General features: G+C 48.6%; 1 protein-coding gene across 1 annotated transcript in view; it reads right to left on the minus strand.

The window, feature by feature from the left end:
- The window catches only part of LOC119951033 (alpha-2-macroglobulin-like), a 226,915-nt gene that overhangs the window by 152,581 nt on the left and 48,933 nt on the right, over positions 1-25,401 (minus strand). The window contains exons 7-11 of the mRNA XM_038774067.1: positions 17,387-17,471; positions 15,172-15,277; positions 12,414-12,528; positions 8,630-8,739; positions 1,351-1,512 (exon numbers count right to left, since the gene is read on the minus strand). Coding sequence (XP_038629995.1) covers positions 1,351-1,512; positions 8,630-8,739; positions 12,414-12,528; positions 15,172-15,277; positions 17,387-17,471 — 578 coding nt within the window. The remainder of the gene's footprint in view (positions 1-1,350; positions 1,513-8,629; positions 8,740-12,413; positions 12,529-15,171; positions 15,278-17,386; positions 17,472-25,401) is intronic.

A 25,401-nucleotide genomic window follows, 5' to 3' on the forward strand; every position in this document is an offset into this window, starting at 1 on the left:
ACTCAGTCACTAATACCCCAATAAACCCCCTCCCATTCCCCACTCAGTCACTAATACCCCAATAAACCCCCTCCCACTCCCCACTCAGTCACTAATATCCCAATAAACCCCCTCTCCTTCCCCACTCAGTCACTAATATCCCAATAAACCCCCTCTCCTTCCCCACTCAGTCACTAATACACCAATAAACCCCTAATTCCCCACTCAGTCACTAATACCCCAATAAACCCCCTCCCATTCCCCACTCAGTCACTAATATCCCAATAAACCCCTCTCATTCCCCACTCAGTCACTAATACCCCAATAAACCCCCTCCCATTCCCCACTCAGTCACTAATACCCCAATAAACCCCCTCTCATTACCCACTCAGTCACTAATACCCCAATAAACCCCCTCCCATTCCCCACTCAGTCACTAATATCCCAATAAACCCCCTCCCATTCCCCACTCAGTCACCAATACCCCAATAAACCCCCCCCATTCCCCACTCAGTCACTGAGACTCCCGATAAACCCCTCTCATTCCCCACTCAGTCACTAATACCCCAATAAACCCCTCCCATTCCCCACTCAGTCACTAATACCCCAATAAACCCCTCCCATTCCCCACTCAGTCACTAATACCCCAATAAACCCCCTCCCATTCCCCACTCAGTCACTGAGACTCCCGATAAACCCCTCCCATTCCCCACTCAGTCACTAATACCCCAATAAACCCCTCTCATTCCCCACTCAGTCACTAATACCCCAATAAACCCCTCCCATTCCCCACTCAGTCACTGATACCCCGATAAACCCCTCTCATTCCCCACTCAGTCACTAATACCCCAATAAACCCCCTCTCCTTCCCCACTCAGTCACTAATACCCCTGATAAACCCCCTCTCAATCCCCATTCAGTCACTAATACCCCGATAAACCCCTCTCATACCCCAGTCACTAATACCCCGATAAACCCATCTCATACCCCACTCAGACACTAATGTCCCCGATAAACCCCTTCTCATACCCCACTCACATTAACACATGCAATACACCCCCTTTTATTCCCCACAGTCACTAAAACTCCTGATAAACCCCTACTCATACCCCAATCAGTCACTAATACCCCAATAAACCCCCTCATTCCCCACTCAGTCACTAATACCCCTGATAAAACCCCCTCATTTGTCACTCAGACCTCAATACCCCCCAAACAACGTTCATTCCCCACTCAGTCACTGATACCCCGAGAAACTCCCTTTCATTCCCAAATTAAATTCTAATACCTTCTGTAAGCCCCTATCTCACTCCCAACCGCACAACACAGGACAGTCTGTAATTACCACCTGCATTCCAAATACCCACTCACCGTGAAGGACACAGGTAGAGATCCCCAGGATGATGTGTCCAGTGAGAATGATGCAATCCCATTCTCATCAGTGCTCACTTTCTCCGCCCCAGGTTTCAAAGAGGTAAAAAGGTGGATTGTGGCATTGGATACAGGACCCCCAGTGGAATATTGCATTTGAATCTGTGCATTGAGAAAAATGGGTTAACATAATCGAACAGCATGAGTGGTGTTTTACAATGTTTACGTTACACAATGTGTACAGGGGAGGAAAACATATTTTACAAAGCGTGTGTGTTGGAGAGTTTAACCTTGTAGAAAATTACAGTGGACGCGATTCTCCGGAAAGATTACGAAGTGTTGTAGCGAGCGGGAACTGCTGCGAGTTTCATTGCGCTCGGCATAGCGAAGCAGGCAATGCTATTCAGCGTTAATTGGTCCACTTAACGAGGCCCCACGGGCTTCTCGCCTCAAATGAAGGCTCGCCAACGGATTCATCGGCACCCTGCTCATCGCTCCCATGATAACAAGGTCGAGCATCACATAAGAAGCACTTGCTCAGCCAACCCCAGTCAGCTCGCAACAATGGCGGCAAGGAGACCAACCCAAAGATTCGGCAATGCAGACCTGGGGAGGCTCCTAGACGCAGAAGAGACAAGAGGGACATTCTGTTCCCCCGAGGGTCCTGGAGAATGAGTCACTCGGCAGCCAGTGCTGCCTGGGATGAGGTGGCGGCAGAGGCCAGCTCCAGCAATGTGACCAGGAGGATTGGCCTCCAGTGGTGAAGAAAGGCCAATGACCTACCCGTGCAGCATGATTTAGTACACACTAACGTACCCTTCTCCCCTTCTCCCCCCCCCCCCACCAGCCCCCGAGATCTTTCCACCCACGCGAATATCTACCCCAACTCTCCATGAGACCCCCCAACCCTCCTTTCCTCCTCCCTCTCCCTGCAAACCACCTGCCCTCAGACGTCTCTTCCCACCACCGTGAACCCCGCGTGTGACTCTCTAAGTCCGCTCGGGAAAAGCTCTCCCACGATCATCGGGAGAGGGCCCAGACTGGCGGAGGAGTGCTGGACTTATGAATCCTCATCTCCTTTGAGGAGCGGGCCCTGGATGTGACTGGGGTGGCCGAGGACAGAGCGTCACCCACGTGGAGGGTGAGGACCCATTGGGCCCCACCTGGAGGACCAGTCAGACGTGAGTTGTTATTGCCATACTGACTGACCCATCCCTCCCACTGACCACATGTCCATTCTCCTGTAGGTCCTCCAGCCGAAGGTGCCGGCCCATCCCAGGTGGCACCCCCTCCAGCCTCCCAGGAGACCATCTCAGAGGGGAACTCTGAGGAAGACTCCGATTGAGGCGTCACAGCTGAGATCGCCATTCTCCACCAGCGCAGATAATAATCAACTTTATTTGTGTCACAAGTAGGCTAACACTGCAAAGAAGTTACTGTGAAAATCACCTCGTCGCCACACTACGGCACCTGTTCGGGTACACGGAGGGAGAATTCAGAATGACAATTCACCTAATAAGCACCTCTTTTGGGATTTGTGGGAGGAAACCGGAGCACCCCGAGGAACTCACGCAGACACAGGAAGAACATGCAGACTCCACAGAGCCAGTGTCCCAAGCAGGAATCGAACCCGGGTCCTGGCACTGCGAAGCAACAGTTCTAACCACTATGCTATCGAGCTGCTAACACACTCACCTCGGTGGGAAACGTAAGTGGTCAGGCTTCTGGGGCCCATTCTGGTGAGCACCACACTGCTGCTGATGTACATCAGGTGGAGGCAGGAAACCCCCCCAGGTGAGACAGCAGTCAGAGGTCTGCTGGATCCCAGGACCTGATGCTGAGCCTATGTAAGAGGCATTCCTTTAGCTGATGTAGACGTTAGGGTGCGGTCAGGAAATTCAGAGGGCGTTGTCAGCAACCTTCAGCAGATCCATAGCCGATTGGAGGAGTCCCAGAGGCTATGGGCGCAGGAGGTGTCACCGGCAATGTGTGGCACCGAGGTCAACGCTGCTAGGTTGGCGACCGCAATGGAAAGCCTTGTGCGCGACATCAGCACCATGAGTGAAAGTGTCTAAGTGGTCGCGTAGTCAGTGACGGCCATGGCTGAGGGTCTCGGCAGAATGTTCAACTTGCTGGGGATGTTACCCAGTACGAGGCCAAACTTGATGAGGTTCTGCGGGACATGTCCCGCTCTCAGGTGGGAATGGCCGAGGCGCTGCGAAGCTTATTCCAGCCGCAAGTGGGCATTGAGGCTCTGCACTGAGTAGCATCGCCCAGGGCGTCGACACCATGGTGCAGGGATCGGTGAGCTGGCAAGACTGGCAGAGCCGGATGATGTAGGAACAGCCGGGGCTCGAATTAGCTGGACCCCAGGGGCACCGAATGGGAGGAGGGGGCACTCAGTGCCAACCCGGATCCATCCCATGGAGTGCTGCTAAGACGGGTAGCCAGATGCTAGAGATGGCAGCAGCAGCATCAGCGGATGCTTGAGGTGGTGATCCATGTTCGGGGCCCCGTCCCGGGCATCCTGTTGGGCTTGGTCCATGTCAAATTTCTTTTAGTTTTCTGCCTGGGCAAACAGGGCATCTGTGACCTGTCGGATGAACATGTGGGTTGTGGCCCGCTAGATACCACACAAGTCCTCGCTCGAGCCCTGGAAGGATCATGAGGCGTGAACGTTCAGTCCTGCAGTGACCTTGGCAGTACCGGGAGCGGGTGTCTCCTCCTTCATGTGGTGCCAAGTCCGCAAGGACATGGCACAAGTGCCACACTGTCTTCTTGCTGAGGGGGTGCCTCCTGTGGCACACACAGTGCCTCTTCTGTTCAAATGACCAGCGACGCCTGTATACTCTGGGCCATCGTGGGACTCCCAATCTGGGTCCATCCCTGGCCTGATGGCCAGCCGGGTCCTCAGAATGTGGGACGGGGTCCGGCACATAGGCTGCAGTCTCGAGCATCTGCTGACCCACCATTCCTCCATTGATCCTCACCCTCCTCTCCTCCCCCATGCCCGGAACGCCCTGCCCACGCACACCCGGCCGCAGCGGACCCCCTCACTGGACCACAGAACCTGTACCCCAGACACATGCTCATCATGTCACTTGGGCTGGACTCTGGTCCCCTCCCATTTCACTCTCCCACCATCTGACCATGGACTTTCCCCCGGAGCTGTGTCCCATCCCCAGGTTGATCCAATGTTGGCTGCTGCATGTGTGGTGTTGCCTCTCGCAGTGTCCACGCACATTGTCAGGCATCATGGTCTGTTTGGGATGCTAGGCAATGACTCCCACATGCTACATTTCCCGCCCACCCTCGGGAATCCACTTGGGTTGTGTGAAGTGCTCATTTAACCACGATTGCCAATTCTCTGTTATCATGGCTACAGGTCTCGGCATTCGAGGGAGCTCATGTGTGGTCAGTGGGGCAGATGGGCAGAGACATGGGTTGCCCGCGGAATGGATATGCACGATGCAGGGGCTGGCATGGTGGTGTTGCACGAGGTGACCCCCCCATTTGCCGCAACCCCCCACTACTCTCCAATGGTAGCCCACCTCTGCGGGTGGCTCCCACCCCCAGCCGGTGTTCCCACGCCCTGCTAAGCACTGGGGTGGAAAGCCCAGAGTCCCCGGGCTTTTTGTTTCTGGGCAAAGATAGCTACTCAACTCTCTGGCTCCCCAAAGAAGTCCTTCAAAAGGAGTACTAATTGACGCCAGAGTTAGTACTTTCTGGGGAGGCCGATTAATCACGGGAGGCCATTGCATAACGGGTCGCTCCAATTAATTGAATGGAAAAAGGGTTTAAGTTGTGTTAATTGGCTTCTCGCCAATCTACGGCAAGATCGCAATATCACCGCGGGAGATGGCCAGTTGCATCGCAAACTGTTTGGCACCTAGCACGGTTCTCGTTTTCAGCCTCTCACACTATTCACCAGTCTGGTATCGCTCGAGCGAGAGCACAACGCGGCTGGAGAATCGCGTCCAGTGTGTGCGAGGGTTTAACCCTGTATATATTACAGTGTGCGTAGGAGAGTTTAACCCTGTATATATTACAGTGTGCGTAGGAGAGTTTAACCCTGTATATATTACAGTGTGCGTAGGAGAGTTTAACCCTGTATATATTACAGTGTGCGTAGGAGAGTTTAACCCTGTATATATTACAGTGTGCGTAGGAGAGTTTAACCCTGTATATATTACACAATATGTGTCGGAGAGTTTAACCCTGTATGTAATAAACAGTGTGTGAAGATCTCGGTGTCCATGTACATAAATCCCTGAAAGTTGAAAAGATTCCTGTATCTATTGCAGAGAGTTTATCCCTCTATACAGTGTGCAAGAGAGTTTAACCCTGTTTACATTACACTGTGTGTGTGTAGGAGTGTTTGACCCTGTACATATTATACAGTGTGTGTAGGAGAGTTTAACCCTTTATATCATATTGTGGAGATGCCGACATTGGACTGGGGTAGACACAGTAAGAAGTCTCACAACACCAGGTTAAAGTCCAACAGATTTGTTTGGAATCACTAGCTTTCGGAGCACATCTCTTTCATCAGGTATTTAGGAGAGTTTAAGCCTGTGTATATTATACAGTGTGTGCAAGGCAGTTTAACCCTATATATATTACACAGTGTGTGGAGGAGGGATAAACCCTGTATATATGAGACATGTGCAGGAGAGTTTAGCCCTCTATATATTACACTGTGTGTGTAAGATACTTTAACACTATATATTACACATTATGTGTAGGAGAGTTTAACACTGTATATATTACAAGTGTGTATAGGAGAGTTTAGCCCTGTATATATTACACTATGTGCGTATGGGAGAGATGAACCCTGTAAATATTACACAGTACATGTGTGGAAGAGTTTAACCCTGTATATATTACGCAGTGTGTGTAGGAGAGTTTAACCTTGTATATATCACAGTGTATGTAAGAGACATTAACCCTCTATATATTACACTATGTGTGTAAGAGAGTTTAATCGTGTATCTATTACACAGTGTGTGTAGATGAGTTTAACCCTGTATACACAGTGTGTTTGCAGGAGAGTTTAACCCTGTATATATTAGTGTTTTTAGGAGAATTTAACGCTGTATGTATTACTCAGTGTGTGTAGGAGAGTTTAACCCTGTATATATGGTCATGTGAGAGTACCTTTAAGAAATGAGTGTTTAGAAAAATATCTGTAGTGGATGTACCTTTAAGAAATGGGTGTTTATCAGTGATGTCAGAGTGTGGGTGGAGCTGAGCTGTCGGTCTGCTTTTACTTTCACTTTAGGCTGTTTGCTACAGGGTGTGTTTAGTTTCATTTTAGATTTGGAAAAGCTGCAATTGCAACAAGATATGTATGAACCTCTGCAAGCTTATGAATGTTCATTTGGTGATTTCAAAGTGGTAACTATGCTCAGAAAAGAAGTTAAACCTGATGTCTTTCTGTAAAGAGAGTTTATATTCTTATGGATGTTGCAAGGAAAGATTAAGAGTTACTTAGAAAGTACTGTATTCTTTGGGGGATTTATTGGTGTTGATAGTTGTTAAGATGTGTACTGTGGGTTTATAAGGTGTTAACTGGTTCCATAAATAAACATTGTTTTAATTTAAAAGTACTGTAGATTTCTGTTGCATCATACCTGCAGAGTAGGGCCGTCTGCTCCCCATAACCACAATCTATTCAAAGTTGTTGGTCAGGTGAACTCCATGATACACTTTGAGGCTCTCTAAACCCTGGCCGATAACAATATTACACTGCGTAGGAAAGTTTAACCCTGTATATATTACACATTGTGTGTGCAGGAGAGTTTAACCCTGTATATATTATACAGTGTGTGCAGGAGAGTTTAACCCTGTATATATTATTCAGTATGTGCAGGAGACTTTAACCCTGTATATATTACACTGTATGTTTGGGGTAGTTTAACACTATATATTACAGTGTGTGCAGGATAATTTAACCCTGTACACATTACACAGTATATGTAGGAGAGATCACTCAGGTGCGAGTCGGGGATTTTAACCCTGTATATATTACACCGTGTGCGAAGGAAATTTTAACCCTGTATATAGAATATAGAAAAGTACAGCACAGAACAGGCCCTTCGGCCCTCGATGTTGTGCCGAGCAATAATCACCCTACTCAAACCCACGTATCCACCCTATACCCGTAACCCAACCCCCCTTAACCTTACTTTTTTAGGACACTACGGGCAATTTAGCATGGCCAATCTACCTAACCCGCACATCTTTGGACTGTGGGCGGAAACCGGAGCACCCGGAGGAAGCCCACGCACACACGGGGAGGACGTGCAGACTCCGCACAGACAGTGACCCAGCCGGGAACTGAACCTGGGACCCTGGAGCTGTGAAGCATTTATGCTAACCACCATGCTACCGTGCTGCCCACATATGTTACAGAGTGTGTCTAGGAGAGTTGAACCCTGTATATATTACACAGTGTGTGTAGGAGTATTTAACCCTTTATGTATTACACAGTGTGTGTGGGGGAGTTCAACCCTGCATATATTGCACAATGTGCGTAGGAGAGATAAACCCTGTATATATTGCTCAGTGTGTAGGAGCCTTTAAGCCTGTATATATTACAGAGTATATCAGAGAGTTTAACCCTGTATATATTACTCAGTTTTTTGTAGGCGAGCTTAAACTTGTATATATTACACAGTGTGAGTATCATCGGATCACTGAATCCCTAAAATGCAGGAGGCCATTTGGCCCATTGAGTATGCACCGACCCTCCTAAAGAGCACTCGATCTTGTCCCACTCTCTTTCTGTAAGTCTGCGCATTTATCATGGCCAATCCACCTAACCTGCACATCTTTGGACTGTGGGAGGAAACCAGAGCACCCGGAGGAACCCAGGCAGACACAGGGAGAACATGCAAACTTCACACAGACATGTTTTCTCCTGGGTCGGCAACACGGGGGCGGGGGGGGGGGGGGGGGGGGGGGGGGCAGTGGATACCACTGCTGCCTCACGGCGCCGAGGTCCCAGATTCGATCCTGGCTCTGGGTCACTGTCTGTGTGGAGTTTGCACATTCTCCCCGTGTTTGCGTGGGTTCTGCCTCCAAAACCCAAAGATGTGCAGGGTAGCCGGATTGGTCACGCTAAATTGCCCCTGAATTGGGAAAAATAAGTTAATTAGACACTCCAAATTTATTTTTTAAAAGGTTTACTCTGAGGTATATGACAGAGAATATAGGAGTGTATAATTATGTATATATTGTAACGAGTGCTAATGTATCCTATGAACATTAATTGTACCTGTCCTTTGTACTCAAATCCTGATTTATAATAACTTTCCACTTCTTCAAAAGTGATCTTTGTGATCTCCGTAATAACTTCACTTTGGGCAAATGATGAGATTTGAATACCTGCAGGTAAGAGACAGTTTGTTAAATTAGGAATTCACAGACACAGGGTTCGGGTCAGTGTCAGGATTATCCTTAGCTTATGTGTTAGTGTTAGGGTTAGCATTTGGGTCACTGTCTGTGCAGAGTCTGCACATCCTCCCCGTGTGTGCGTGGGTTTCATCCGGGTGCTCCGGTTTCCTCCCACAGTCCAAAGATGTGCGGGTTAGGTGGATTGGCGATGATAAATTGCCCTTAGTGTCCAAAATTGGCCTTAGTGTTGGGTGGGGTTGCTGAGTTATGGGGATAGGGTGGAGGTGTTGACCTTGGGTAGGGGGTAGGATGCTCTTTCCAAGAGCCGGTGCAGACTCGGTGGGCCGAATGGCCTCCTTCTGCACTGTAAATTCTATGTAACCATCTATGTTAGCATTTGGATTAGGGTCAGGGTCACGATTATCATTAGGTTATGTGGTCTACATTTGGTCTACAGTTATTTCACCAATCCCTCTTAGTATTTTATATACCTCGATCAGATCCCTTCTCATCCTCCTAAACTCCAGCGAGGACACGCCCAAACTGTTCAATCTCTCCTCAAACGCCAACCCTTTCATCCCCGGAATCAATCTGGTGAACCTCCTCTGAGCTGCCTCCAATGCCAGCACATCCTTCCTCAAATAGTGTTTTGTTTAATTAAGGGGCAAATTAGCATGGCCAATCCACCAACCCTGCACACCTTTTGGGCTGTGGGGACGAGACATATGCAGACACAGGAAGAATGTGCAAATTCCACACGGAAGCGACCCGGGATCGGGATTGAACCCGGGTCCTCGGTGCGTGTGCTAACCATGCCGCCCATGTCCTTCCACAAATAAGGATACCAAAACTGTACACAATATTGTGACCTCACTAGTACCCTATACAATTGCAACAACACCCCTCTACTTTATAATCCAGTCCTTTTGCAAGAAATGCCAAAATTCCATTTGCTTTTTATTACATGCTGTTCCTGCATACCAACTTAATGCATTCTTGAACAAAGAGACCCAGATCTCTCTGCCCAGATGTATTTTGAATCTGCTTTCCATTTAGATAATGATTTGCCTTTCTACTTTTTCAGCCAAAATGGATAACCTCACACTTATCCAGATTAAACTCCATCTGCCAAATTTTGACCCCTTCTCCTAGCCTAGCCATATCCATCTGTAAAATCTTTATCTCCTCTTCACGGCCTGCTTTCCCACCTAGTTTAGTATCATCTGCAAATTTGGCACTCTCATCTCTGCTTGCAGATCATTTGTATAGATTCGAAACAGTTGAGGTTTGAGGACTGAACCCTGCGGCACCCCACTAGTCACAGTTCACCAGTCAGAGAAGGACCCATTTATCCCGACCCTCTGCTTTCTGTCAGTCAGCCAATCCTCTATCCAATCTAGTCCTCTACTCCCAATCCCCTGCGACCTCACCTTCTTGATCAGGGTTAGAGATAACATTTGGGTTAGAGTTGCATTGGTTTTAGGGTTAGGGTTAGAATTTATGTTGGGTCAAGGGTTATGGCGATCATTTGTGTTGGGGCTAGGGTTAGGGTTCAGGTCAGTGTTAGGATTGCCCTTGGGTTATGTGGTAGTATTAAGTTTAGGGCTAGTATTTGTGTTAGGGTTAGCATTTGGGTTCGGGTCAGTGTCAGGATTTTCCTTAGGCTATGTGACAGTGCCAGGGATAGGGTTAGAATTTGGATAAGGGGCAACAGTGAGAGTTAGGGTCAGTTTCAGGGGTAGGATCAGTTCATGGCTTCAGGTTAGTTACACGATTAGGGTCAGGGATAAGTTCTTAACAAATATTATCTGTAGTACTAGGGTTAAGGTTAGGATCAGGCTGAAGGTTAGAAGTGGGGTTGGGGTTAGGGTTCGGTTTCCATTGGGGGTTAGGATTAGCGCTACATCAGGGTTTGGGTTTGGATTAGAGTTAGTGTTATGTTAGGACTAGGTTTCCATTGGGGGTTAGGTTTAAGGAGAGGCTTAGTTTGGCATCAGACAGTATTTAATCTCAATATCTGAAAGTGAGCGACTCGCTGTTCAGTGGGAGGTTATAGTGACAGAAAAGATGAGAGGGAGAACAAGAGAAAGAAAATTAGATAAAGATAGAGAAAGAGAGAGCAAAAGGCAAGAGAAAGTGAAAGGGAAAACCCAAAGTAGGAGTACTGTGTTCGAGATGGAGAGAAAGAAAGACAGAGAGTGAGAGAATGAGAGAGAAAGACAGAGGGTGAAAGACTGAATCTTTCACCTCTTCATTCACCTGAGGAAGGAGCTGCGCTCCGACAGCTAGTGTTTGAAACAAACCTGTTGGACTTTAACCTGGTGTTGTCAGACTTTTTACTGAAAGACTGAGTGACAGAGAGAGATGGAGAGGAAGCAAGAGTCAGAAATGCAGGGAGAGGCAGAGAGAGAACAGAGGGAAACAGAAAGAAGAGAGAGGGAAAGGGAGAGCGACAGACAGAAAGATAGGAATTCTGAGAATGAGACAGAGCACAGCAGATAGTATCAGAGTGATTAAAAGTTAGAGAGCTAAAGGTGGATGTCATGATATGTATAATGTAAGGGGTGTAAAGGGTTGACAAGATGATGTTCACATATCTCAACACTAGATGGCACCACAGTAGTCATCTGAAATTTGTGCCTCTTGGAGTTCTGGGAGGAGGTTGGAGAAGATGTTATAGAAGGTTAGTTAAAGGTTGAGATATTAGTTAGTTGTATGAAAGATATAGATTTCTGTCGCATAGATTGTTCTTTTATTAGCTATTACGTAGTAAAGTGTGCAAATCATTTAAAGTAGTGTAAAATAAACTAGCTTTGTTTCAAAAACATTGCCTGATGTTCTTTGTCAGAACTACAACTTTTCGACATCTTGAAGGACTACACAAGGAACATCACAGTGGAGAGATTGTGAGAGATAGAATGAATACGGGAGATAGAGAGAAACAGAGAGAGAGACAGTGAGAGAGACACAAAGATTGAGAGACAGAGAGAGAGAAACAGAGAAAAAGAGACGGAGTGAGAGAGCGACAGAGAGAGGCAGAGACAGATAGAGAGAGGAGAGAGAGACAGGCAGAGATTCAGACAGAGAGAGAGAGAAAAAGAGAGAGCACATAGCAAGAGAAACAGAGACAGAGGGAGTGAGAGAGAGACAGAGAAAAAATGATTGAGATCCAGACAGACAGTGAAGGGAAGAGGGTATTTGAGGAGATTCGTATGTGTTGTTATATTACACTTGGTGATAATACATTGTGTTCTTTGTCTTCTTCTCCCAGAATGGTCCATTATGTTGATGACAAAGAATCAATCATTAGATTGAAACAAAACTAATTTATTGTATAACGATTAATTAAATGAAGTTTGCACATGCTACTGAGCTATAGTTAATAATAAAGTAATATTGAATCTGTCTAGCAGTAATCAATAATTTAAATAGTCACTAATAATACTATGATCTAACCTCGTGTTAACTCTATCTAACCTAATCTTCTCCGAGTGCTGTTCTCTTGCTTTCTCCTTCACTAACACCACCCAGCATTCCCTGAGGTGTGATTTATAAACAGAAAAGTGGTGGTGCCCTCTAGTGTTTGAATTACAGAGAGATGTAATAATTAACCCTTCACTAACCTGCCTATATATATATCATTACTTGTGTGTCCATATACTCACCCGTGCCGTCCTCTGTCAGAACAAAATGTGCGTGAATGTTAAGATTGAAGCGCCGTTCAATGAGTTTGAAGGCTTTCAAGGGGAGAACCTGAATTAGGCAGCCATCAGAATCCGTCTGAGGGAGAGAATTTGGAAAAGATAGTTACGTTGACCTTGTCACTCCAATCATTCTCACAGCTATCTTCCCAGCACCAACCCAACACCGCACAAAGCTGATATTCTGGCAATCACACTCCATTTACATAAGTACTGACCCTCGAACAGCACTATCTCAGTACTGACCATCGACAGTGCAGCACTCCCTCAATACTGACCACTACAGTGCGGCACTCCCTCAGTACTGACTACCGACAGTACAGCACTCCCTCAGTACTGACCCGCTGACAGTGCGGCACTGCCTCAGTACTAACCCTCCCACAGTGCAGCACACCCTCAGCAATGACCCTCTGTTATCTGTGGGAGGTGCTGGGACGATTTGGGTTCGGGGAGGGGTTCATTGACTGGGTTAGGCTGTTATATCAGTCCCCAGAGGCTAGTGTAAGGACAAATAGGACAACATCAGATTACTTCAGACTGCAACGCGGGACAAGGCAGGGTTGCCCTCTCTCCCCACTGCTGTTTGCGCTGGCCATAGAGCCCCTGGCAATTGCTCTGAGAGCTTCAAGGGACTGAAAAGGACTGGTCCGGGGGGGAGTGGAACATAAAGTCTCGTTATACGCGGATGACTTGCTGTTATATGTATTGGACCCAATGGCGGGGATGGACTGTATCATGGAAACCCTGAGGAAATTTGGCCGGTTTTCAGGATATAAATTGAACATGGCTAAGAGCGAGTTGTTCGTAATTCAGGCAAGGGTGCTGAAGGGATTGCCATTCAGGCTGGTAGGAGAAAGTATTTGGGGATACAGGTGGCATGGGACTGGGGCAAGTTGCGTAAGCTAACCTTGTCCCGGTTGGTGGAGTAAATGAGGGACAAGTTCAGGAGATGGGGTGCACTCCCGCTGTCACTAGCGGGGAGGGTGCAGACTGTTAAGATGACGATTCTTCCGAGATTCTTGTTCATATTTCAGTGTCTCAAGATTTTCATCACAAGGTCCTTTTTTAAGAGGCTAAATCCTGGGATTTGTCTGGGCAGGCAAGTCCCCGCGGGTGAGGAAGGTGATGCTCGAAAGGAACAATGGGGAATGGGGGCTGGCGTTTCCGAACTTCAGCAACTACTACTGGGCGGCCAACATAGCGATGATAAGGAAATGGATGGTGGGTACGGGGTTGGTTTGGGAGCGGGTGGAGGCTGCTTCGTGCAGGGGCACCAGTTTGGGAGCCCTGGGCACGGCACCTCTGCCGCTCCCGCCGGCGCGGTTCTCCGCCAGCCCTATAGTGGTGGTGGCTCTTCGGATCTGGGGCCAGTGGAGGAGGCCCATAGGGAAAATGAGAGCATTGGTGTGGACCCCGATCTGCGGCAATCACCGATTTTCCCCGGGGAACATGGACGGTGGGTATCGACTGTGACGGAGGGTGGGGATTGCGAGGGTGGGTGATCTGTTCTTGGAAGTGAGCTTTCCGAGCATGAGGGCGTTGGAGGAGAAGTTTGGGCTGGCGGGAGGGAATGACATTAGATACTTACAGGTGCGGGATTTCGTGCGCAGACTGGTGCCGTCCTTCCCGCGCCTCCCGCCAAAGGGGAGGCAGGACAGGGTAGTTTCTAGGGGAGAGGTAGGTGAGGGTAGAGTCTCAGATATTTACAAAGAACTAATGGGAGCAGAGGATACACAGACTGAGGACCTGAAGCTTAAGTGGGAGGAGGAGCTCGGGAGGGAGATGGAGGACGATATTTGGGCAGAAGCCCTGAGCAGAGTAAACACGACCGCAACATGCACCAGGCTCAGTCTGATCCAGTTTAAGGTTGTGCACTGGGCCCACATGACAGTGGCCCAGATGAGTAAATTCTTTGGCTGGAGGACAAGTGTGTCAGATGCGCCAGCCAATCACGTGCACAAGTTCTGGTCGTGTCTTAAACTCAGGGGGTACTGGCAGGGTTGGGGGGTGAGGGGGGAAGCTAGGGTAGAGTAGAGTAGAGGGTGGTTTAGGCAGGTCCTTGCGAGAATACGTTATTTGCTTTTCTTTTTGTACAGTACTATACAATGTCATTGTTTTATATGCCGAAAATACTTCAATAAAATTGTTTAGAAAAAAAAAAGCAATGACCCTCTGACACTGCAGCACTTCCTCAGTAAAGGCCCTCTGACAGTGCTGCACTCCCGCAATACTGACGCTATGGCAGTGCAGCGCTCCCTCAATACTGAACCTCCGACAGTGCAACACTCCCTCAGTACTGACCCTCTGACAGTGCAGCACTCCCTCAGTACTGACCCTCTGACACTGCAGCACTCCCTCAGTACTGACCCTCTGACAGTGCAGCACTCCCTCAGTACTGACCCTCTGACACTGCAGCACTCCCTCAGTACTGACCCTCTGACAGTGCAGCGCTCCCTCAGTACTGAACCTCCGACAGTGCAACACTCCCTCAGTACTGACCCTCTGAAAGTGCAGCACTCCCTCAGCACTGACCCTCAGAAAGTGCAGCATTCCCTCAGCACTGACCCTCTGACAGTGCAACACTCCCTCAGTACTGACCCTCTGACAGTACCACTCTCCCTCAATACTGACCCTCCAATTGTGCAGTACTCAACCTGGGCTGATGCATGGATGTTAAATGTGAGCATTATATTTGTTACCGGATTGGTTGTGCAATTCTTACCTGACCATTCACATGTTGACAATGTTTCAGACGGGAAACATAGTTGTGGGATTCCAAGCAGATGGTGCCATTAACCAATCCTTTCACTGGTTTCCCGTAGGTGTATCTGTAAAATGTTCCACTTGTTAGACACAGAGTAAAGCTCCTTTTGCAATGCTGCCATCTAGCACTCCCAGGACAGGTACAGCACGGGGTTAGATACAGAGTAAAGCTCCCTCTGCACTGTCCCCATCAAACACTCCAAGGACAGGTACAGCACGGAGTTAGATACAGAGTAAAGCTCCCTCTACACTGTCCCCATCAAACACTCCAAGGACAGGTACGCACAGGGGTAGATACAGAGTAAAGTCCCCTCCACACTGTCCCCATCAAACACTCCCAGGACAGTTACAGCACGGGGTTAGATACAGAGTAAAGCTCCCTCTACACTGTCCCCATCAAACACTCCCAGGACAGGTACAGCACGGGGTCAGATACAGAGTAAAGCTCCCTCTACACTGTCCCCCATCAAACACTCCAAGGACAGGTACAGCACGGGGTTAGATACAGAGTAAAGCTCCCTTTCACCGTCCCCATCAAACACTCCCAGGACAGGTACAGCACGGGGTTAGATACAGAGTAAAGCTCCCTCTACACTGTCCCCATCAAACACTCCCAGGACAGGTACAGCACGGGGTTAGATACAGAGTAAAGCTCCCTCTGCACTGTCCCCATCAAACACTCCAAGGACAGGTACAGCACGGAGTTAGATACAGAGTAAAGCTCCCTCTACACTGTCCCCATCAAACGCTCCAAGGACAGGTACAGCACGGGGTCAGATACAGAGTAAAGCTCCCTCTACACTGTCCCCCATCAAACACTCCAAGGACAGGTACAGCACGGGGTTAGATACAGAGTAAAGCTCCCTTTCACCGTCCCCATCAAACACTCCCAGGACAGATACAGCACGGGGTTAGATACAGAGTAAAGCTCCCTTTCACCGTCCCCATCAAACACTCCCTGGACAGGAACAGCACAGGTGTTAGACACAGAGTAAAGCTCCCTCTACACTGTCCCTGTCAAATACTCCCAGGACAGGAACAGCATGGAGTTAGATACAGAGTAAAGCTCCCTCTACCCTGTCCCCATCAAACACTCCCAGGACAGATACAGCACGGGGTTAGATACAGAGTAAAGCTCCCTCTACACTGTCCCCATCAAACACTCCCAGGACAGGGACAGCACGGAGTTAGATACAGAGTAAAGCTCCCTCTACACTGTCCCCATCAAACACTCCCAGGACAGATACAGCACGGGATTAGATACAGAGTAAAGCTCCCTCTACACTGTCCCCATCAAACACTCCCAGGACAGGTACAGCACAGGGTTAGATACAGAGTAAAGCTCCCTCTACATTGTCCCCATCAAACACTCCCAGGACAGGTACAGCACGGGATACATGCAGAGTAAAGCTCCCTCTACACTGTCCCCATCAAACACTCCCAGGACAGGTACAGCACGGGGTTAGATACAGAGTAAAGCTCCCTCTACACTGTCCCCATCAAACACTCCCAGGACAGTTACAGCACGGGATTAGATACAGAGTAAAGCTCCCTCTATACTGTCCCCATCAAACACTCCCAGGACAGGTACAGCACAGGGTTAGATACAGAGTAAAGCTCCCTCTGCACTGTCCCCATCAAATACTCCCAGGACAGGTACAGCACGGGGTTAGATACAGAGTAAAGCTCCCTCTGCACTGTCCCCATCAAATACTCCCAGGACAGGTACAGCACGGGGTTAGATACAGAGTAAAGCTCCCTCTACACTGTCCCCATAGACACTCCCAGGACAGGTACGGCATGGGGTTAGATACAGAGTAAAGCTCCCTCTACACTGTCCCCATAGACACTCCCAGGACAGGTACGGCACGGGGTTAGATACAGAGTAAAGCTCCCTCTACACTGTCCCCATCAAACACTCCCAGGACAGATACAGCACAGTTTGGTTACAGCTTTTACCTGCCGCACGGGTGGCACAGTTGTGCAGTGGTTAGGATTGCTGCCTCATGACGACAAGGACCCGGATTCAATCCCAGCCCCGGGTCATTGTCCGTGTGGAGTCTGTACATTCTCCCCGTGTCTGCGAGGATCTCACCCCACAACCCAAAGATTTGCACCTTCATTGGAAAATGAGAATTGGGTACTCTCAATTTTTATTTAAAAAAAGCTTTTACCTGCCGCACACTTCGATGTGAATCGTTGGGTCGGTGATTTTGATTTTTTGGGGCATTTTCACCTTCAGTTCGGCGTTGGGTAAAACTAATTGAAAAGAGAGGACATTAATCTGTGAGAAGCTGAGCCACTCGGTTCCGGAATGTCCGCTTCATGAGCCACCCACTCTATGCTCTCTGAACTATCTTGGCTTTACTGCCCACAACCTCTAGATTGGAAAAGTTCCATATGTGGCCGAGCGTCTGCCTAAGGTGACGTTCTGCAAAGTATACTGGGAAAATTAGCCAAGTGTAAGGACAAGCAGGCTGCAGTATTAATGAATATTAATGAGCAAGCTGCAGCCTGGATATTGCAATATAAAGGAAATAGGTCATCTCCAGGCCAACCCAGCGACAATAGGACTGTCCAATCAATCATGTTTATTTACCAGAGACAAAGGCACCTAAACTCCTTATTTGGAAGGGCCTACGTGCCTCCAACACTTGCAGGCATGACCGTTGAGTGCCCACCCCAAAATCAGTGTGGCAGTCCCTGATTGGATTTAATTGGTCAGGGTGATCAAACCCTGATCAATTGATTGGTGATGATCCAGGGACCGCCCCAAAGGGCGCAACGCCAATGAAGGATAAAGGTGCTGCACAACCTAAGGAACTCTCTGCAGCCATCAGCAACCGGAACAGAACAACAGTGATCCGCACCGAGCCACCACAAGGAGGACCATCACACCATCAACAGAAGGAAGACCAGAGCCAGAGCATCAGACCAGGTTGAAGACCGAGCATCGAGGATGACAGAAACCAACACACAGATAAAGGCTAATAATATCTGCTTGAGTACTTGTCAGACACTCAAAGTTAAGTCAAGGTCTCGTATTGAACTTTAGCATTCCATGGTATAACATATTGATGGTGTGATTGATTGACATTAACATTGTGTGTGCGTGAGTACAGATTATTGATTTAATACAAAGTCGACTTGCAGTTATTTGTTCACCGTATAATGGTATAAGACACTCTGTGCAGCAGACGCAACACATATTTACTTTCATATTACCTTCTACCCCTTCAAACCCATCACTATACATGCAACATCCTCCAACTCCTACACCCTTCCCTATTTCTGAACCTCCTCCCTTTATCCATCTCTATCCCTGTAACTTCCTCTAGCTCCTACATCCTTCCCTACCTCTGCAGCATCCCCACCCCCCACAATGCTCCATGTCTCTGTAACATCCTCCAGCACCTGCATCCCTCCCTATCTTTGCGTAAGAGCACTGGGAGAGACCACCTCTGGAGTGGGACACAGCCAGAGTGAGTTTTAAATTTGGGAATTTGAAACAGAGTGGGAATTTGATGCAGAGCGGGAAGAGGGGCTTGTTGCTTTCTTTCCTTGCTTTGCTTTTAAATTGTCAGAGAGTGCGCTTGCCTTGCTGCAGCTGATGCAACAAGGGACAGAGCTGATTGGTAAGTGGTGGGTTAGGTTATAAGTCTTTACATCCTTTATCACTTATAACTTGAAAATACTCCTTGTGGTTTATAATCTGTCAAGGTTATAATTGTTAACCGCAAGGAGAAGGAAAGAAGAGCCATAGAGAATTGGACATCTTCTAATATCAAGCATCTTCCAAAGCTTGAATTTAAGGTGGTAAGTCATGGTTTAACAGCTCCAAGCCTTGGTTTGCTCCTCTTCCTCCATGTGGGAAGCCGGGAACATTTCTAGTGCCGGGGACCAGCATGTGTGCAGCAAGTGTACAAATTGGATGAGTTATACCTGGGCAGGACCAGGACTGATGTCCTGGAGGGGGTATTTTCTTTAGTGCTGGGGAGGGTTCAAACTAAAATGGCAGGGGGTGGTATCCTATGCAAGGAGTCAGAAGAGGAAGAAACAACAACACAAACAAAACATAGAAAGGGGAATAAGAAAACTGATAGGCAGAGAAACCAAGGTCCAGATTCAAACAGGCCACAGTCAAAAATATTGGGAACGGGACAAATAATGTTAAAAAGACAAGCTTAAAGGCTTTGTGCCTTAAAGTGCAGAGCATTTGCAATAAAGCGGGTGAACTAATTGTGCAAATAGACATAAATGGGTATGTTATAATCGGGGTTAGAAAACATGGCTGCAGGGTGACCAGGGATGGGAACTGAATGTCCAGGGTATTCAGGAAGAACAGGCAAAAAGGACAAGAGTGCAGTGCTGGCTAAAGAGGAAATTAACCCAATGGTGCAGAAGGATATCAGCTCTGACAATGTAGAATCAGGATGGGTAGAGCTGAGGAACACCAAGGGGCAGAAAATCTTATTGGTTATTATATATAGACCCCCAAACTGCAGTGATGATGTTGGGAATGGCATTAAACAGGAAATTAGAGACACATGCAATGAAGGAACATCTGTAATTATGGGTGATTTTAATCTGCATATAGACTGGGCAAATCAAAATAGCTACAATACCACAGAGGAGGAATTCCTGGAATGTATATTTCTCTGGGATGGTTTTCTGGGCCAATACATTGAGGGATCAACAAGGGACTGTGTAATGAGAACAGAATCATTGGTAATCTACTTGTGCGAGACTCTTTGGGGATGAGCGACTAAAATATGATAGAATTTTTCGTCACGATGGAGAGTGAAGTAGTTGATTCTGAGACTAGGGTCCTGAATGTTAATAAAGGAAACTGCGATGATATGAGGCATGAGTTGGCTTTGATTGATTGGGAAACATTATTTGAAGGGATGACAGTGGGTAGCCAATGGCAAACATTCAATGAGCACATGGCTGAACCGCACAACTGTTTGTTCCAGTCTGGCACAAAGGTAAAACGGCAAAGGCAGACAATCCATGTCTTACAAGGGATATTAGAGATAGTATTCGATCCAAGGAAGAAGCATACAAATTGGCCAAGAGAAACAACAGGTCTGAGGATTGTTTAGAATTCAGCAAAGAAGGAGTAAGGGATTGATTAAGAAGGGGAAAATAAAGTATGAGTGAAAGCTTGTGGAGAACATAAAAACTGACAATCAAATTGTTTACAGGTACATGAAGAGAAAAGGATTGGTGAAGACAAATATAAGTCCCTTACAGTCAGAAACAGGGGAATGTATAATGGGGAACAAAGAGACGGCTGAGAAACTAACCACATACTTTCGTTGTGTCTTCACAAATGAGGCCACAAATCAGATACCAGAAATGTTGGGGAACACAGGGTTTAGTGAGAGGGAGGAACTGAAGGAGACCAATATTAGGCGAGCAATGGTGTTGGGAAATTGATGGGATTGAAGGCTAATAAATCCCCAGTGCCTGATAATCTGGATCCCAGAGTGTTTAAGGAATTGGCTCCAGAAATAGTGGGTGCATTGGTGGTCATCTTCCAGGATTCAATCGAAGACTCTGGAATAGTTCCTGCAGGTTGGAGGGTAGCTAATGTAACTCCAGTCTTTAAAAAGGTAGGTAGATAGAAAACGGAATTATAGACCAGTAAGCCTGACGCTGGTAGTGGGGAAAATTCTAGAATCCATTATGGAAGATTTCACAGCAGAGCACTTAGAAAACAGTGGCAGAATTGGACAGTCAGCGTGGATTTATGAAGGGGAAATCATGCTTGACACATCTACTGGAATTCTTCAGGAATGTAACGAGTAGAGTTGATGAGGGGGGAGCCAGTTGATGTGGTTTATTTGGAATTTTAGAAGGCTTTTGGCTAAGTCCCGCATCAGAGATTAGCGTGTAAAATTAAAGCACATGGGATTAGGGGCAGTATGTTGAGTTGATAGAAAACTGGTTGGCAGACAGGAAACAAAGAGTAGGAATTAACAGGTCTTTTTCAAATTGGCAGGCAATGATTAGTGGTGTACAACAAGGATCGGTGCTAGGACCCAAGCAATTCACAATATATATTAATGATTTAGATGAGGGAACAAAATGGAATATCTCCAAATTTGCAGATGACATCAGGTTGGGTGGGAGGCTGAGCTGTGAGGAGGCTGCAGAGATCCTTCAGTGTGCTTTGGGCAAGTTGAGTGAATGGGCAAATGAATGGTAGATGCAGTACAATTTGGATAAATGTTGGTAGCAAAAGTGAGAAGGCAGGCTGTTATCTGAATGGCCATAAATTAAGAGAGGGGAATGTGCAACGTGATCTGGGTGTCCTTGTACGCCGGCACTAAAGGTAAGCATGCAGGTGCAGCAGGCGGTAAAGAAGGCAAATAGTATGCTGGTCTTCATAGCAAGAGGATTCAAGTACAGGAGCAGGGATGTCTTGCTGCAATTATTCAGGGCCTTGGTGAGGCCACACCTGGGATATTGTGTATAGTTTTGGACTCCTTATCGGAGGGAAGATGTTCTTGCTGTAGAGGGAGTGCAGCGAAGGTTTACCAGACTGATAATTGGGGTGGTGGGACTGACATAAGAGGAGAGATTGAATCGGTGAGGATTGTATTCGCCGAGGGTAGCACAGTGGCACAGTGGTTAGCACTCTCGCATCACGGCGCCAAGGACCAGGGTTCGATCCTGGCCCCGGGTGACTGTCTGGAATTTGCACATTCTCCCAGGTCTGCGTGGGTCTCGACCTCACAACCCACAAAGATGTGCAGTGCAGGTGAGTTGTCCACATTAAATTGTCCCTCAATTGTAAAAAAAAAATTGGGTACTCTAAATTTATTTTTAAAATGGATTGTATTCGGTGGAGTTGAGAAGAATGAGAGGGAATCGGATAGAAACCTATAAAGATCTAACAGGACTAGACAGGGTAGATGCAGGAAGGATGTTCCTGATGTTTGGTGTGTCCAGAACCAGGGGTCACAGTCTGAGGATACGGGGTAGACCATTTAGAACAGAGATGGAGAGACATTTCTTCACCGAGAGTGGTCAGCCTGTGGAATTCATTACCCCAGGACGTAATTGAGACCAAAACATTGTCAGCTGGATTCTCAGTCGGCATGATCCTCCATTTTGCCAGCAGCGCATGCACGCCCGCAGATTTCCCGATGGCGTGGGGGAGCCCGCAATGGTAATCCCTACTGGCCAGCTGCCGGGACGGAGGATCCAGCTGCCGGCAGGGATTCTCTTTACCAAAAACGGGTGCGGCGGGATGGGGAATCCCGCCCTGTATGTTTTCTAGAAGCAGTTAGATGTAGCTCTGAGGGTGAAGGGGATCAAAGGATAGGGGGGAAAGCTGGATTAGGCTATTGAGTTATCAGCCATTGATCAGTTATTGATCAGCCATTATCATAACGAATGGCGGAGCAGGCTCGAAGGATGAATGGAATCCTCCTGCTCCTATTTTATATGTTTCTCTGTTTCTATCTCTGTACTCTCCGCCACCCCCACACTATCCATCAGCTGCTCCAACCCCTACATCCCTCCCTACCTCTGTAACCTCCTCCAACCCCTACAGCCCTCCCTCTCTCCAGAAACTCCTCCAGCTCCTACACCCCTCCCTATCCCTGTAATCTCCTCCAGTCCCTACACCCCTTCCTATCTCTGTAATCGCCTCCAGAACCTACAGCCCTCCCTATCTCTGTACCCTTCTCCAGTTCTGACACAACTCCCTTTATCCGTAAACTCCTCCAATCCTCCCTATCTCTGTAAACTCATTTAGCATCCACACCCTTCCCTATCACTGCAACCTCCTCCAGCCTCTACACGCATCCTATATCTGTAACCTCCTCCAGCCATTACACCACTCTATATCTGTATAACTTCCTCCAGCCCCTATAACCCTCCCTATCTCTGTTCACTTCCCCAGCACCTACAAATGTCTTAACTCTGTAACCTACTACAGCCCCTATACTGCTTCCTAGCTCTTCAACCTTCTCCAGCCCCTCCGCTCCTCCCTATCTCTGCAAACTCCTCCAGACCTGACACTCCTCCCTATCTTTCCCCAACCTTATCCAGCCCTACACCCTTCTCGCTATATCTATCAGCTGCTCCAGAACCTACAGCCCTCCCTATCACTGTACCCTCCTCCAGTTCATACACACCTTCCTCTATCCGTAAGCTCCTCTAACCTTTCCTATCTCCGTAACCTCCTGAAGGCCCCACACGCTTCCCTATCTCCGTAACCTCCTCAAGTTCCCAAACCCTTCCCTGTCTCTGTAACCTCCTCCAGCCCCTACCACCTTCCCAATCTCTATAACCTCCTCCAGCCTCTGCAACCCTCCCTATCTTTGTAAACTCATTTAGCACCCACACCCTTCCCTATCACTGTAACTTCCTCAGCCCCTACACCCCTCCCTATATCTGTAACCTCCTGCAGACCCTACAGTATTCCATATCTCTGTAACCTCCTCCAGCCCCCAAACACATCTCTATGGGCGCGATTCTCCGAAAATATTTCTTAGTGTGGTAACGACCGGGAATAACTGTGAGCTTCCCGGTGCTCGGCCCAGCGAGGCCAGCAAAGCTATTCAACGTTAATTGGTCCACTTAACGAGGCCTCGCGCAAACCGTCCCGAATACCGGCTCGCCAGCCAATTTGCTGGGGCCGCGCTCGCCAGCCCCCCCGCTAACAAGGTCAAGCAGCACATAAGCTGCACTTGCTCAGCCAACCCCAGCCAGCTCGCAAAAATGGCGCCAAGGAGACCAGTCTCAAGATTCGGGGATGCTGACTTGTGGAGACTTCTGGATGCAGTGGAAGCCAGGAGGGATGTCCTGTTCCCCCGAGGATCCCGGAGGGTGAGCCATAGGGCAGCCAGTGCTGCCTGGGATGAGGTGGCGGCTGCAGTCAGCTCAGGGAGTGTAACCAGGAGGACTGGCCTCCAGTGCCGGAAGAAGTGCAACAACCTACATCGGGCAGTGAGTGAGCAGACACTAACGCCTACACCCCCCAAGGGAGCAAAAGCCCCCCAATGCCACAGGTGACCCCCAATCCTTCCTCCACCCTCTCCCCCTTTTCAACGCTCCCCAAACCCACCCCATTAACCCTTCCTCCAACCCAACCCTGCCTCCACAATCCCCCCTCCACAACTGTGAACCATGCGTGTGGCCAACGATGCCCTCTCTGTGCCTCCTCAGGAAAAGCTCTCAGATAATCGGCGGGAGAGGGACCAGACTGGCAGTGGGGTGCCAGACTTGAGAATCCTTACCTCCTTCAAGGGGTAAACTCTGGAGGTGACTGGGGTGGCCGAGGATAGGGTGGTCACCAACGCGGACGCTATCGGATGCCGCAGAGGTGAGGAACTACCGGGCCCCACCCGGGGACCTGTCAAATGTGAGTAACGATTGCCTTATTGACTGACCCAGTCCTCCCACTGACCACATGTCCATTCTCCAGTAGGGCCTCCAACCGATGGCACCGGCCCATCCTGGGCGGCCCCCTTTACTGACTTTGAGGAGAACACCTCAGGAGGAGAGCTCCATTATAGTCTCGTCACAGCTGTCATCCCCACCCTTCACCAATGCAGATACACACACCTCGGTGGGGAAAGTTAATGGTCAGGCTTCTGGGGCACAATCTGCTGAGCACTGTTGCTGATGTACATCAGGTGGAGGCAGGGACCCCCCCCCCCCCCCCCCCCCCCCCAGGCGAGTCAGCAGTCAGAGGGCTGCTGGATCCCAGGAAGCAGCTGGGTCCCAGCTTGACGCTGAGCCTCTGGAACAGGCTGATGGAGATGTTAGGGAATTCAGGGACATTCAGAGGGAGATGTCAATGTCACTCCAGCAGATCCATAGCCGATTGGAATAGTCCCAGAGGCTATGGGCGGAGGAGATGGCGCCGGCAATGGGTGGTACTGAAGCCAACACTGCTAGGATGACGAGGATGGAGAGCCTGGTGCACAAGTGAAGGTGCTCAAGGCATCGCTGAACCAGTGACTGCCTTGCCTGAGGGTCTCAACAGAATGTGTGCCTCGCTGGGGGACGTCACCCAGTACCAGGCCGACCTTGGTGAGGTTCTGCGGGACGTGTCCTGTTCTCGGATGGGCATTGCCGAGGCGCTGCAGAGCTTGTCCCGGTCACAGTTGGGCATTGCCGAGGCGCTGCAGAGCTTGTCCCGGTCACAGTTGGGCATTGCCGAGAC

The sequence above is a fragment of the Scyliorhinus canicula genome, chromosome 16, assembly GCF_902713615.1.
Source record: "Scyliorhinus canicula chromosome 16, sScyCan1.1, whole genome shotgun sequence".
NCBI lineage: Eukaryota > Metazoa > Chordata > Chondrichthyes > Carcharhiniformes > Scyliorhinidae > Scyliorhinus > Scyliorhinus canicula.